We start from the raw sequence: 17,161 nt of genomic DNA on the forward strand, positions 1-17,161 counted from the left end.
TCCCCCACTTTTCAAATGAAGAACTTGTTCCATTAGAAATATATTATGGAGCCCGGCACAGGGAACAAAGGGGTTGATATGCATTTGAATGCAAGGCTAGGCAGGCTGCGCAGGTAATGCAGAACAGGCTTTCGCACTATGGCGAGGTGCCTTTGTGTTATATCACATGAGCTTTGCAAGACATGGAAATGAAACAGATGAAAACAGCAGAGCAAGGCTTTGTGCCCAACTGAAATCTCACCAATTCAGAACACACACATGCATACACACCCTTGCTGTTCAAAACTCTATAGAAGTAGCTTGGATCACAGACTTGTTTGATTTATGTCCAGCGTTTCCACTTAGCTTACTCACTTCTCTCAACATCACATCACATCTCACTTCAACTGACCAGAATATAATAGAAAGGTGCATTGAGCAAACTGTGTTATTCATACAAAGTCCTACAACTTTGGACTTTATGCAAGAGATTTACCATACAGAGTTGAATTCTTCACGCATCAGACTCCCTTGGTTTTAAATCTAGAAAGTTATTGTTGTTTACTGTCTTTATTTTCAACTCGTCTATTTGTGCTGTTACTTTGTGACATGGAAGTTGCAAAATGAAAAACATTGTCTTGACTGCATGAAGACAGGAATGCCAGCGCCTCGCTGCTCCTTCACAATTTGCTTGTGAACGATGTATGAACATGTGTGCAGGCATTCATGCGTAGTATTCTTCTAAAGATGCATACACACACACACACACACGTTCACACATAGACAGTTCTCCTGCAGTTTGCTGTATTGACAAGGAGATGCAATTTCTTCTCCATCAATTATATTGATTACTTCAGGATGAGTCGAGGTAATGAGCTTCGGGGTTCTTTCTCTGTCTTATGATCTCCCCTGTTCCACTGTCTGCTGCCCACCCCCTTTTCTCTGCACTGTCTAAGCCCCCTACTCTTTTCTAAGCATGTTACATGGCAATTATTTTCTGATTAACCCTGTTAGCTATGGGGTTCACCCATCCAGTGATGCAGGGGAAGGGAGTAGCATGAGCATGTGGGATGGAGTGATGTGTTCATTATCGCTGAAAATAAAATTTAATAAAAGGATTATTCTGAAACATATGGATTAATGGAGGAAACACTATTGTTGTACACTTGTCTATGGGCTAATTAGAATTCAGGGTCACTTGAAGAGAAGCACCCTTTGGGCTGGTTGGGATTTGATATTTTATTAAAGGACACAGCGTAATGGTGATTATTAAGTTTTGAGTGTGGGTTGAAAGCAGACTTGCAGAAATACCTGAATGTTTTATTTGCCAGCCTATATATACTACAGTGTATATGTGTTCACTGTGACATTTTTGAGTCAGGTCCTGGTTTCTGTATTCTAGGTGGTGCAGATGACAACCTGATTGAAGGGGGAGAAATGAAGTTTGTGTGCAAGCCAGGAGCAAGGAACATCACTGTGATCTTCCAGCCTCTTCTCAGGTACACTGAATGAAATGCTTAAAATGCAGCCAAAAATAGATTTTAATGTGATTTCATGGTGTGGTTTTAGTCGGGAATGTGGCCAGTGACATTAAAAAGCAGTGTATAGTATATAGTCTTTCATCTGTAGTGAGACTTTGTAATGATCTCACTAGCTGCGGTGTCACTGCCTACTGTATGAGTAACAACTAAAGTACTAGTGTGATGACAGTGGGCTGAAGAGCAGAGACACAAGAAATGATATTTTCAACATTTTCAAGTGTTAGCAAATTATAATTTCACACAGCCTTTACTTTTAATTTGATCTGGGTGCCAGTGCTGCAATGCAAGTAAATTAGTCATGGCACACTGACTACCAAAGATGCTGTAATATTAATACTAAAGTGCTATCGTGGCATGGACAAAAGCATCACAGTGCTGCTTTCAGCATGCATAACACCAAGACATACTGATGCATGACAGCTCAGATTTCCAGCAATATAGGACTTAATGGGATCAGATTAAAATAAAGTTAATAAAGTACAAAGCCTTCTGTCTTTACAGGACTAGTTTGGCCAAGATTCCATTAACATTACAAAATGTATGTGTTAAAGTGCCATAAAGTAGTGTCATACTGGTCTGTCAAACAGGAAGGGCCAGGCCACAAACATACAGCATCAAGAGTGGAACATGACTCAATACCAGTAAAATGCAAACTAATTATACTACAAAGCCTCTTAGTGACTCTGTGTTGATTCAGCCTTTTTAATGTGCAGTAGGATATCTTAAATTAGACTGGAAACATTGAGTAATATATATTCTATATATATACTATATACAATACTGTATAGTTGCTATACTGTATTATAGGCTCAAAAATATTTTGCTTATACCATTCGGTAAATCGGTGCAACTCGCACACTTGCATTTATCAAAGTTTATATTAAGGGTAATGTTTGTAGTAATGATCTGTATGTCTCGCACTTCTATACAGCACCTTCGTCCCAGTGGAGTTGTGTAACTCAGTGTAAATCTAGTAGTGAAGCAATTTAGTTGAATTGGCTCGTGTGCAGTAACACGCTACCTTCTAGGATCCATTAAACAGAGATGTTTTCTACTTCCACACTACAGTGCTTGACATACATTTAATTTTAACATGATGGTTATATAGGAGACTAGCAACGTCATGCTGTTTGCAGCCTACAGTCTTTCTAATGTGTGTGTGGGTGTGTGTATGTGTGTTGAAATTCTCGTGAATGCATTTATTTATGCATGATTTAAGGTTTTACTTTGCAGGTGGTTGCCTGTGTGTGTGTGTGTGTACCTGTGCTCATGCTTTGGTCCTGAATCTTACTATTTCCCTGTTTAACACGTGTCATTTCTCTCTGACACACACACACACACACGCTGACGTTCCACCTGTGTTCACTGTGGGTCTGGCCATCTTTTTGTCTGTACAAATGACCAAAAATAAAACCATGACTAGCTCTGTGCCTACCTCTCCCATGTTGTCTGTAATGGTTCATATCAATCACACCAAAGTGCCTTGCACACAGCGCTCTCTCTTCTTTCTCTCCCTCCCTCCGACCTGCCCTCTCTAGACTTCTAGTGCCAACGGAGCACTGTTGCTTGCAGATGGTTTTCTAATGACAAAGCTCTGGCACTTTGCTGATGGATCACTACACCTCCTGCAGCCAACCATGCAAGTCATGGCAGCTTTAATGACAAAAGCAGTCGGGGGGCTGCAGCACAGGAAATCAGTGGTGTGTGTGGAAAATCTGTGGGAGTATGAGACAGAGGGTCTTAATTTTAGTTTTGAGTGTTGTGGTATATTTCTTTTTCTTCCTGTTGTTTTATTTCATCTGTGGCACATGTCACAAAGTGAGATAAGTAGGTTAGCCAGCTGCTATCTTTGGACTTGAGTGTAGTACCATGAAGCTAGGTCACCTCTAATTAGGATAGCTCACCATGGTAACCTATACCAAATGGCTAACGTAGAGAAACAGTTTTACTTTAGAGGATCACATCAACGTGTCAACAGACTGACTAGTTATCAGACAATTTTAAAGCCTTACATTATAACTCCCGCTGCTATTATATTTTATAGTTTTATTCTGTTCTGTGACTATATTTCATCTTTGCCTCAGTGAATATAACTTTCTGCTGCTGTATTTCCCTAATTTCCCTGTGGGTTTCACCATTTTATCTCATGTCATATTAAGTGCCCACTGAAAATGAGCTTCATGATATCGGCTGTCCAGCATTGTCCAAAAAACAACCTCCCACTAGGAATATCCTTCAGGCCGGTTTTAAGGTCTTTGTCAGGCTTCGTATTAACTGAGCGATGAAGATTGGTTCAATCCTCAGGTACAGAATGGCAACCATATGTGTCAGAGCAGAAAGTGTACCGTATGCCTGTAGATGTGCTCACAAATATGGGGCAGACATGGGGGAGTGTTTGTGCATGTAGCAGCCAATTTAGTTTGACTTGTAGGGTCTCCTGTTGACATTTGGGTGGCATTTACACCCCTTGCTCTGGACGAGGTTGGCATTTTGAAAAGCTTCAGCAGGCCCCTAATCTCTCCCTGTTCACCATGCACAGGATGGCCAGGTATGGCCATGCCTCTACAGTGTGTGTTTTCATGTTTGTGCTTTGTGTATACAGGTAAAGTTACACATGCAGTTCACACCATATGATCACTAATTAATTAGAGCCAAAGCACACACACGGAAAAACACTTCCATATTTAAATCAATAAATGTAATCTCTGATGTTTTTGTGTTTTTTAAACTGTTAAAGGGCAACTTCTCAAATTGGGAAATAATTACCATGGTTTCTGTTGTTGGATTGCGATTACACCTTCAGGAGTCTGGGATTTTATACATAAATTATTATTTCTAATCATGTTACTGGGGAAATATATGCCATATTGAAGCTGAGAAATGAAATAAAACAAAAGACTTGACAAACATTGAGGATAGCTTATACAACAATTTGTAATGTCTTTTTTTTTTTTTTAAAGTATTAAATAATTATGAGAGCTGTGAAGAGGAACCCAACAAGAGCAGTCAACCTCTATAGAGCAGAGGTGAAGACTTCATTCATCCTGAACTCTTCCCCAAGATATTAACCCCTCATCAGAACTAATAATCCAAAAAAGCTAGGTTGGAATTGGCAAAAAAAGGTGAGCCACAAAAGTTCTGTAACAAAGTGGACTGCTGAGAACAAGATTAATCTTTACCACAGGGATGAAAAGGTCAAAGTGTGGAAGAAGAACAAATCTGCTCATGATCCCATCCATATACTGTAAGGTTGTCTGAGCGGCATGGTAAAGATAGTTTCACCAGCTTCTGGAACGGGATAATCATTGTTGATGTAACTCATGCGGGCGGCAGCAGGATTAGTGGAGAGATGGACAGATAGTCTGCCAAGTTACAGAGAAAGACTGATACTGTTATTGCAAACAAGGGATTGGTATTGTTAAAATCTGGGTGATCTGATACAAATGCAGCTATATTTTTTGTTACTTACCACACACCTTCAAATAAACTCAGATTTATCCATTAGAACTTAAACCCAGTGTTCAGCTAAAACAATTGAATTAGCCTTACCATCCTGATACCGTTTGAAAGGGCTGTATATGAATGATATTAAACTTCCATCTGCCTTCTTCTTATTAAATTATCCCTATGCTTCTTGCAGAAACACATTTCTGATGATGTCATCTGGTTGCTCATAATACAGAGATTTTAGTCTTCGTCCGTGTCGACCTGCTGCTATAGAACTCCTCCAGATCGTAACTGATAAAACCTTCAGGTAATGTAATTTGGAGGGTTTTTTCAGCTAGAATCAGAGAGATATTTTAATATAGATGAGTGAGGGAGAGGTTAGGCCATATTGAAGCATTAAAGATTTCCAGCTATTTGAACCAAAAGATGGTTTATGTAGAAGATTCAAGTGAACCATCTTGTGGTCAAAAGAAGCTACCAAAGAAATTTGAATGCTCATTTTTATGTGTATTGATACACTTTGAAGCAGTGCATCTTAGTTAATGACTTTCGAATTTCAGAAGGTTGTGACTACATGTCAGTGTGTAAGTTTTTGACATTCAGAGATAAGATAAGGAATGTGTCTCCAACTGAGCGTGTGTCCCAAACAGTCGCTGTTTTCTTCCATGTGGGCAAAATAAAGAATAGAACAGTAAAATAATACAATAAATGCCAAATACAGGGAAATATCTGAAACATATTCTAAGAGAGTCAAAGTTATTTTTAATAACCCAAAGTCATCCACTTGCCAAAGGGCTTAGTAAAATAGTAACAAACTAATTTACATTCTGACTGACTTTATTTAATGTAGTTTCTGTTTAATTACTCGGTATGACTCTAAATAGGATTTTGGCCTGAACTTTGGAATTACCTGTGGGGGTGCTGCTTTTGAAGAATTCAGTCATCTTACAAAATTAATTATTGTGTCATTCAGAATTTGACTCAACTCTCTTTTACATGTATATGTGAAAGTCTTTTATTTTTTGCCTGTACATTTGGGTACAGGAAGCTTAGCAACAAAGTGCATGGCCTTCACATAATATCCAACTGGTAGGTTGTAGCAGATCAAATACTTAACTACTGTTGCGGTCGACAGAGAACAGAGCTCTCAGTGTACACACACAGTGATAGCTTATTAAAAGGACAGTACTTGTGTTGATGTGCAGATACTTAAAAGCATGCTCAAAGTTGGTTGTGTTTCAAGTGTTCATGGTCAAGTGAAAAAGTGCGAGGAGAGAAAAGAGTCGGAAGGTCGGAGATTGACAGAGAGTGCTTGGGGGAAGCACAGAGGGAAGGACAATGGCACAAACGCTGAAAGGAATAAGTAGCGGATAGAGAACTAGATGACAGGAAAAGGACAGAAGGGCTCAGCCTCCCACTGCTGTAGCATGTGGTGAAAACGATACACACCATAACTCTGCACTAATTTCACACTCTCATTAACTCCCCTCCTGAGCAGCACACACAGACCAAGACAAATAGACAGAGCAGGAGTTAGAGGTGAAATAGGTGTATCTTTAAAGAAGTTTTAGAAAGAAAGGTTTCTCAGAGGATTTAACTCAGAGTTGCACTGTTGAATTCTCAGTGTTTCCAAAGGAAAAAGCTTTAACATTTAACAACTTTCCACATTACTAATGGCACTCAGAATGCTCTGCTGAATTTCAATGGAATTACAATTATTGTACTTAATAGGGATATAGTTAGTTGTTACAATTGTTATAATTGGTGATATGATTTTTTTTTTAAAGATGTGATTGCATAGTGTACGTTCTGTTTTATGTGCAAATCATACATATCATGAGTGAGACAAATATAGTGTTTCATCAACACCGTGCTCCTTTATCATTTTTTGTAGGTAATAGTACATACAGTAATGACCTGACATGATTTGACAGAAGCAGGCAGTTACAGTGTTTTTCCACATTTTATTTATTATCTAATGATGACCAAACAGATGAGCAAGTTTTATTGTTGTCTCTTAAACCGGTACTGCAGTAGTCGCTCTTCATTCGCTCCCTACTGCAACATGGAAAATAGCAGCCGTATTTATGATCCATACAAGTCCTGAGATTACACATTTTTATGATGTAGATCTACTAGGCAAGTTGTAGGTCAGCGTGAGCAGCCACATTCTCAGTAACAGACAAGACAGTAAAGAACGGGTCCAAAAATAATTTAAAAAACCTCACAGAAACAAGGTTTGTTGGATCAAAAAGTAAATGTTTAAAATCAATTTGTGACTAGATTAGTGTTTGTAGGTGCACACTAAGTTGGCCTGTCTATGACCTATCTCAAACATGCGAGTTCCCACTGTGGCAGTACTGTAAATGGCAAAAATAATTTGTGTTTGAACCCTAACCTTCATTTAGTTACGCAGCAGCTTCATAATTAGTGGTGAAGAATGCAGTTTTCCTTCAACAACAACATCTGTAGTCAACCTCAAAGAGGTGTCTGCACACAGGCTATTAAAATGCAGCATGGAAGTTCTGTCTTAAGTCTTGCTCACACATACAAGCACAAACTGCTTTTCTCTGCCAGCCTTTGCTCTCTTTTCTAATCTTTTCTCACTCGTTCAGGAGGCTTTTCTTCAGTAAATAGCACCAACCTTCTCTCTCTCTTTCTCTCTCTCTCTAACCCACATCCAGTAAAAACTGGGAGTATAGTTGGGAATCAGAGGAAGAAAGGATTTTACACTGGAAAGGTCAAAGAGAGAGAGATAAAGAAGGTAGAAGAAAGAAACCAACAACAGAGAAAACGGCACAGATGGGAGGCAGCGGAAGAAAAACACAAAGGAAAAGATGATTTAAAAAAAAGCCACCAAACAGACGTGGGATGAGAAAAGGACGAGATAAGACCTAAGAGGAAGAAAGATGCAGATGTAGAGAAGCTTAGATTGGGTGGCATGTTAGGTGACTGAATTCACGTTGTTGATATGCACATGGAAACTGTTCACATATCTGCACTATAGTGATCTGTACATTGTGAGAAAATAAAAAGGGGAGGATGGAACAGAACTAGCCTATTTAAAAGTGGGTTATAAACAGTACGTGAAGTGTTGGGAAGTATTGATAAGAGTCTGAGAAAAAGATTTGGCTACGTTCTTTGTGGATTTGTCAATATAGCTGCATATTTGTTTCTTGTGATGGTTTCTTTTAAATAGTTGCCTCTGTTGTCTGCATGTTTTCAGTCGGTCTCCTTCTTGTCAAAAGCTCCATTTAGACAACACTATGTAAAACTTAACCACATATCTGGCATAATACAGCCATCTTTCTAACCATCTAAGTGGAACAGCACAAAATGCATCATAGTTATTGCAAGTGTTAGAATGACACACAGATCAATCTTCTGCTAATCAATAATGTTAGTGCTGTTAATCCTACAAACACATCTATCTAAAGAAAGCATATAGGGTTATTAAAATAACCAAGATTTTTGCAGTAACTCCCTCACCATGAACAATATCTCTGAATCGGATAATTACACACACCTGCTAAATGGTAAATAACTTATTAACTTATTTGAAGCTATAACTAGCATGTCCCAATAAAAAGACTAGGACAAAGAAACAAAGACCCGTATGAAACAAAAGCACCAATAAACAGATGTAAAGTTAGTGTCTATTAAAAAGGTAACCTGCTGGATGTGTACAGATCACAATGCCAGTTAGCTATGAATTTGTCAGGTGCTTCTACTTGTCAACAGCTGCACCACCACCACCGTATCTTTATTCTTTTATCTGCCTGGTGCCCTCCCCACAGGATACACACACACACACACTATACACACCATGCTGTAAATAATACTGCTGGTTTTATCACTTCCCAAAAAGTGCAACTTCAGCCTCTTTCTAGTGAGGTGTAGAGTTTTCAATCTCCTCATGTCGTACAAGCACATGCATGCACAGAGACGGGCATACACACTGTAGACATGAACACTGCATCCGCACACGTACACCAGATATTGTGCAGCAGATTAGAGCCATCATTGTGGGGGTCTTTTCTCTGGCTATAGAAGGTGGATCAAGTCTTTGATTGTATTTATCCATCCCATAATGGAATCAGACTGGGTTTCTGGGCAACCTGTCCAGCAGTCTCCTGTGAAGCAGGCAGTCGTCAGTCTGAGCTTAAGGGGGGTGGGGGTCTAGTTTATCTGGATGCTCAGCAGTCGACCTCTTATGAAGTCGGCTTTGAAGGCCCAGAGGTTTTAGGTCTATGTGGGGAAAAATAATGGGAAACGTTAGACAGATTAGAGGCAGGAATTTACATTTATATATAAACACACACACACGTTTTCTACATATGAAACGTTTCCAAATGACCAGGTCATAATCGCACAAATGTTCACACAGTCATGCTGTCCCCATTAATGTCGTCCCCCACAGTTCCAGATTGTCTCTGATTGGTTGTTTTTGAAAAGAGATTAGATTGTAATCGCCGGAGATTTGTAGGTCTGTGTGTGCCTTGGTGTCTTGTGTCACCAACAATAATTTAATGAAAAGCAAGTCTCCATTTTCTTGAGTGTACAATAATTTAATTAAGCCTAATATGGTTCTTCAGACCTGTTGCTATGAAAGGACAGAAGTGGGAGGACAGAATGCCCTTAATGCTCATTGCACGAATGCCAGAGGGAGCCACTGCCAAGGAGAGAATTACTGCACCACAATGAAGAGACATTTTCACCATGTATTGCTTTCTGCCACATTCTTCAGCCTTCTATTTGTCTCACTACCTTTCTTCAATTCCCTTCATTTTACAAAGATGCAATCAGCTAAACACAGGTAAAAAAAAAAACAGTTTTACAAAGTTTTATTACCCTCTAAAAACTGAAGTCCTGAAAAAAATATGTATTGCATTTATGAAGAAACGTCTTAGCATCTCCTGTTCTTCGGCGAGGGATGTCATGGTGAAGACAGAGTGCCGGAGATAGGTGATTTACAGATATTCTCTTATTCCTGCCCAAGACATTTCTTTCAGTGTTTTCCTCTGAATTCAGCCTTAGACGTCTGTCTTTCCTCCTTCCATCCTTCCATCCCTTGACAACATGAGCTGCCACTCTGTGTTACTGTCACATGAGTGAGCGCCAGCCCCCACATCACAGCAGCCTTTGATTGGCCAGGCCTTTCCAGGTCGGTGAGCTGCTGCCTGATAATAACCTTGTTTGATTGCTGGAGCAGAGATGTAATTGATTGATCTGCTCACCCTGTCTGGGGCTAGGCTTCTGAAGTAGCCTCACGGATGTGTGTGTGTGTGTGTGTGTGTGGGTGTATGTATTGAAGTGGCGAGGGGAGTCTGTTGATTGTTGAGGGGTGCTCTAGATACGTAGACATGAACACAAAAAACGTGGCTTGGTACTGATCAAAGCACACCAACATGTATAACCACACACCTCTATGATTGTATAGTATGCAGTAGGGACCAAAGGTGTGTGGATGACATAGAATAAGGGCTTCGGCACATCTGCCCTGTGCACCTCTTTAAACAAACCCTACCAACTAATCAACAAGTCATTAAATCTCATTAAATTTCACCAACTCCCTTTGAAGGAGTTGTTTGTTAGTTCCTAATTGGCGGTTATATAAGTTAGTCTTTGCAGATAGTTAATTATTCTCAAACATAGATGGTCTCAGCTCAATACAGCACCTAATCCAATAGTGACTAAACAGACTCTAAGCAGTTCTAAGACACACTATTTGACAGTTAATAATTGGAGTTGGAGAATTTTTGTCATTTATGTGGGTAAAATATTGAGTTTTAAAAGCTTACTGAGGTTATGTTTGTGTTTTTGTGTCACATCATGTTGTTTGCTTTACTTCAACTCATACTACTCATTTGCTTACTTTAATTATTATTGGGTTATTCACATAATGGCCTTGAAGTTTTATCTCATACTGCTCTCAGTATGAGCAGAAACAAAATAAACCAGTTGTTGGATAACGAGTTTATTTGCTGCTCTTGTCTTCAATTTGTATTTTTTGGGTAATTTAGCCTCTAGCTCTGCTCACATTGCTGTTGTTCTGAAGGATCATTTTTGTGTATTGTAATATTTATTTCACCCAAAACACTTTGAGTCTGGCCCAGTAGAAATGACTTATTTCTAACTCTGGATAGAATGATTACTTAATGTGACTCAGCCGTGTTTATTTTGAATGGTTTGATTATCAACCAGTCACACTGGAGTCATGGTGTACCTAGTAAGCATGCAACCACTGGAAATGTCAAACTGGCAGCTTCTGATTGAGTCTCTCCTCTCCTCTCCTCTCCTCTCCTCTCCTCTCCTCTCCTCTCCTCTCCTCTCCTCTTCAAAGACTATAAATTTGAAAGCATGCAGCTGAGACAATAATCCTGTTTCCTTCCAAGGTTTTAAATTCTGGCTCAGAAAAAGGAACGTCGATGCACATGTTCATCACTTCCCTTTAAAAGTTCTCTGAACCAGCGGAAAAACACATGGTTTATCCACTTTGCACTATCTGCTTTCCTGTTTGTCACTGGAATAAGTGAAGCATGAGAAGTCAAGGGATTGAAACACTTTTGCAATAAAGTGTAACAGCACTGAACTGCCAGGCTTTTCCTTCAGGGTTGATGAGCACCAAAAGTGTAAACACATTCCCTATAACCCCCTGTGCTTGTAAGTGGCCTCTTCTCGAAACCTGTTTGGCTAAATTCATTACATCCACCCAAAATAGAACTCGCATCCACAACAATGAAGATTGGAGGGGAAATTCAACCATAACAGGACCGAAACAGACTCTAAAAGAGGAATGAACAACATAAGGGAGGTGGGGAGTGAAGGGAAGAGGCGAAAATCCATTATGTTTGATGTTAGTGTCTGATCCTGGCAGCAAATGCTGGTGGAAAAACCCTGTGAAATGACATTAGGGGCGTCTTGTAATGTGATTTTTGCTATGTGTGAATATGAGATTTCTAATGGATTTGAGCACATTAGAACAGTCTTTATCTGTAGTATTTATCCCCCCTGGTTTCAAATGCAATTTGCTAAGGATGACGTTTCACTCTTCTCCAGCTCACTAGCTTTCTGGCTAGAAGGGATGTGGAGGTGGATTATATTATTTTTCCTTTTTTGTGGCGCTACATAAAGATATCATGATAAATATTCGAGGCACAGCCTTTGTGACAAATTGGTATATTATGAGAAAGAGAGATTTGTTCTACAATGTGTGCAGAGAGTGCAAAGAAGAATAGTTTGATGAGACCTTTAAGAGTCTGTTTTGTCCTGTCTCGGAATTAAAATTGTTGAAATTATGTGAAAGTGGATTTAAGTTAGTTCACATTTACTTATTCTGCTACAGTAAACTCATAAATAAAATAAAATTAACACGTTTTGAGCTGTTACCATACTTGCATACATTGTCAATGGCAAAGTCTTTAGCATGTAGTATAATGGTTATAAACAATGCACATAGGAATGTAATTTGTTCCCAGATTACAGTTCTAATGTAGACGTCAAACTGAGTGCTTTTGAATGCTCACTGAGAAAACAAGTGCATAGGAAAATGAGACAAATAAGGAAATGAATAAATAAAATGCACGTCAGCACTGTTTACTAATTTGTAAACATAGAATAATCTGCAGCAGCTCTTTTCTAGTCAGGAGATCCAGGAGTTCTCGGTGCACTTGTCAGCACAGTGGTGTTCTGAATAAGATTTCCACCAACCCTTGTGATGAATGAACAGACCAGTCTGGTGTAAGACTCCAGTGTTCTGACAGTGCCATTTCCATAGCACTCCACCCCTATCTCCCACTGCTTACATTATAAAAAAGACAAAGACTTATGCTCGTCTTCAATTTTCCTGACATCCTAATATCTGTCTCTGACTGATTGGGGTCATGGCATCCCTGATTAGCATGCACATTTACGTGTTCCTGCCAGCATTTCCGCAAATTGTCCCAAATCAGCCAATGTGGTGCACTCTGAGCTCTCTGCAGGCTTAATGAGCTAGATTAAGAAGGAAGTCATTTAACCCCTGCCTGCGACACACACACACACACACACACACACACACAGTCTAGATAGGGATATGTACTTATCACGAACAAACAAGCATGAGCACAAACATGCACACTCACACACCACCTTACCTCCACCCTGTATTTCACTAGATCGGAGATGGAGCGAAGCCATTATGCAAATGTCAGGTGTCAAGTGTAAATGAGATTGGAGGGATGGGAAACAGAAGTATTGAATATCACACTGGCTCCCTTGGCAACTGCACCAAGGTAATGAGAGCATTCCAGGACGTAGGTTGGCAAAAGCCTTTGTTACACTGTAAGATAGCAGAGTGAGATGAATAAAAATTGCTAAGAGTAAATCCACTGGGTCTAGTTGATCTAAGAAAGAGTAGATAACACTTTACTTTTTCGGACTAAGCAAGGAGTGCTTTATGTTGTTTCCTATGTTTTTGAATTGTTACCATGTTGCTGTGCATCACAATACAAAGGAGCTTAATGTTCACACCTTGTATTTTAGTACATTGAATGCACATTGGCATATCTTTGACAGTATATTGGCATAAGATCACTGAAACACTGGATATGCAGTTTCAAATATCATTAAGTGTTCAGGCAAAAACAGTATTTTGGTGAGGACTGCCAGATCAGGAGAGCTTTAATGAATTAAAAGGTACAAAATTAAAAATTAAAAGTTAAACTCTTAGTGATTAACAAACTGTGCTCAGACACCGTTTGTATTATGCATGTGTTATTTAAATGTCTCTAACTGTGGGCATACCACAGGTGCTGTAGACTACAGCGCAGTCAAAGGTGTTAGATGTGCACCAACAGTACTTTATTTCACAGTTGTTGAGCTAAAACATTATTAGTTATATCTTGAAATATGTCATACAGAAATGTTGCAGTGATTCTGGTCATTACATCTTCTGCCACAGACCTTTGCCACAGCTGTTGAAAACTGCTTACATATATCTATCTCACAGTCTCTCGGTTCTATCAGAATCTCTACTCTAGCTATAACTGTAGACTGTGTACTGATTATTCTGACTTCTCATGCCTAATCCTCTTTTATTGTCTTTCCATCTCTCCTTGTTCCTCTGACTCCCCTCTTTGTTCCTTTTACTCTTCCTGGCTTATCTGCTTCTGGCTTATGTTCCCCTGTAAGAAAAACAAAAAGATGAAATTTCCCTGTAATTACTGAAACCTCAGACTACAACAGTGAGTTTAATAATGGTAGCTCTGAACAAATAATTGTACAAATGTCATGTAAATGTTAAGTATAAGCTTTCTCATTCACATTCAGTAAACGTACATTATCAGAGTAACTGACCCACGAAGACAGAATTCTGACTCAATGTAAAACCATACTTTATTAAAAAGACTGACACTTTGTATGAATAAAATCTGCTGCATCTTTTGATGATGTACATTATATATGCTAAGTTGCCTTCAGATATTCCATTGGAATTCAGTTTTTGGTTTAAATATTGATAGCAGCTACAAATTTTCCCAGATAATTATTTCTCTGTCTACTTGTTCAGCCTAAACAAAGCAATGAGATTTCTGCTGACCTTTAAGAAACATGCTTTTACCCAACAGTGTCTTGACTGTTCTCACGTACATTTACAGTGGCAAGAAAATGTATGTCAACCTTTTGGAATTTAATTGTTTTGAATAATGACTGACAAAAACAACTCTAACTTTGAGTCTGCTCCACAACAAAAAAAAGGAGATGCTTATGTGAGCAATGTCTCACTAAAAGGAGCTTTCAGAAGATCTATGATCAATGATTTACATAAAACTGGAAGGGGTTACAAAGTGATTTCAAAGACTATAGAAATTCATATAAAGACTAGATACAATTTGTCCTATGAGAAATTTTAGATGAGACAATCCCAAAACTAGATGAGGCAAACATTATTTAAAGTCCATCATGGAACTGATATGATTACCAAAGTCATATACTTGTGCCAACAGTGACAGGAAATACTACTAAGTATGTTAATCACTTGGAGCATCACCATCTTATAATCCACACAGAGTGCAGGACCTTACAGATTCTCCAGTAATTGGAGACTTCACCAGGCATGACTAATAGAGAAACGGCCCCCACAACCAATTGTAATTGTAATTCGTGTTTTCGGTACTCATCGGTCATTATTTAGATTCCAAGGCCACCCTGCATTTGTCACATCAATTTTGAACTGTTCTTGGCAAAGATCCTGACCAGTGAGCTGCCACTTCCATGACAGACTGTTCCAACACCCTCACACATGCTCATTAAATTAAATTAAAAGTCCAAGCCGAATTCAGTTTATACAGTAGCCTCTAATTTATCCTTTTATTAGTTAATTGTGTAATTATTGTCTGCTTTAATAAATAATAAAGACTGTTTTGTAATGATGTTTTATGCTAATTTATTTCAATTATAGTTAATTATCTTGTTCAAGTTAAAACTGTTCTGATGTGAATTCAAAATCACTCAGTGGATGTGATAATTTCACTCATCGAGAAATAGTTTGCATTCTTAAGTCCACTGCCCTTCTCACCCTGTCTCTCCCTTTAGTCATCCAGATACCTGAGATATTTAATGGTTTTGCCCATATGGCCATGTAGACGAAAACACACCACTCACACACAACACCCACACACATCTGTCACTTTTTAAAGTGAAACACACAAAGTTAAAGGTTACTGCCAGCTCAAGGTTGTGTCTCTGTCTCCACAGAGAACCCTTTCAAGTGGACACACAGACAAAGACATGACAGTACAACAAGTAGACTTGGACAGGATATGAAAGGATCAATGAATAATTTAACCCCTAACATCATATTTCCCCTGGCAGTAATCTATACAGAAAACCAGCATGTGCACGTGATGTGTGTGCCTGCTCGTGTGTGTGTTTCCACGTTCATTTCGTGTACGCTCTATATGCTGAGAGGTGGCTATTTCGGCAATATAATGTGATGTGTGTGGGTATTATCAGAGCTGTGGGTATGACAGACACACAGCCCTAGAGCTGAACTTCCTGGAATTGCATTTTGTTGGCTGTCTCCAATATGAGACCTGTCACCTTGCTCCCTCCAGGCCATGCAAACCATGATTGAAGCATTTCTGTGAAGTGTCACTATCAAGGGTGCATGCTTGTGAGGCTTTTTGTGTTTCTGTCTATGCACTTGTATGCGATGGGTAATAGGTTGGTTTTCGTGCTGATGAAGACTTTTATATATTGTCAGTCATACCACTTTCCTACTTTCTCTACTTATATTCTCTTCTCTTTCCAACCCCTCTTCTTTCCTCTCCTTCTTTCTTTTTTCCTGCCACTGCTTCCTTTCACCTTCACTTTGTCCTCATTCCTCACCTCCTTCCATCTTTTTCTTACGTGTCTCCTTTCCACCCATGCTCGCCTCTGGTGCTTCCCTCCCTTCCTCTCCCTATCGACACAGTCATAGCTTGGGGAGCCCTTCAGTGTATTACAGACCTCTCACCACTAGTTCTCTTTATGGCACTTTCTCTTTTTAAATTCAATCAGGCTTCAATGGAATCCCTTGAACCATTTCAATTTACTACCTGGACGCCATGGGATGGAAAGTCCTATGCTAACAGAAAGGTCTAAATGGATTGGAAGGCTAGCACACAGAGGGAGAGAGAGAAGAGAGATGGTGCAAAGGTATGGTAAGGTAGGAGAGGAGGTGTATTGCAATGGTGCCATGGAGAGATAACAGCAATGGAGTGGTAAAAATAGAGAGAGGCAGGGGAATTAAGAGAAAGATGAGGGAGAGGGAAGACTCTGAAGTGTTACAGGGGATAAGAGACCAAACATGACAGCAGGGGAGAGGAAAAAAGGAGTAAAATGAAGGGTGGGACATAGAAAGGCGATAAAGGCATACAGTAACGAGTAGAGCTGATAAAGTGTTTTGTTTTAGTCAGAGGAGATTGGGATGTGAAGTGCCTCACCTAGTAACTGAAGGAAAGCTTTAACCTTTATATGTTTATGATACTATGTAGTGCTTGTACACTGTGCTGGTATGTGCTGGCTGGGAGCTATGAAGAAAATACAGAGCACTGAAATACTGAAATGGAAATGTAGAATGGCATTGTTTCAGCTTTGGCCAAATATCACAAACCATTGCCCATTTCATCGCAGTAGTCCTTTTGACCTCAACTTGCTTATTTTCTTCAGGGCAA

The 17,161-nt window shown here is 39.3% G+C and overlaps 1 protein-coding gene across 1 annotated transcript in view; it reads left to right on the plus strand.

The window, feature by feature from the left end:
- The window catches only part of exoc4 (exocyst complex component 4), a 98,763-nt gene that overhangs the window by 35,360 nt on the left and 46,242 nt on the right, over window positions 1-17,161 (plus strand). The window contains exon 11 of the mRNA XM_026361889.1: window positions 1,382-1,478. Within this exon, the coding sequence (XP_026217674.1) occupies window positions 1,382-1,478 (97 nt within the window). The remainder of the gene's footprint in view (window positions 1-1,381; window positions 1,479-17,161) is intronic.

The sequence above is a fragment of the Anabas testudineus genome, chromosome 23 (assembly GCF_900324465.2).
Source record: "Anabas testudineus chromosome 23, fAnaTes1.2, whole genome shotgun sequence".
NCBI classification, from domain to species: domain Eukaryota; kingdom Metazoa; phylum Chordata; class Actinopteri; order Anabantiformes; family Anabantidae; genus Anabas; species Anabas testudineus.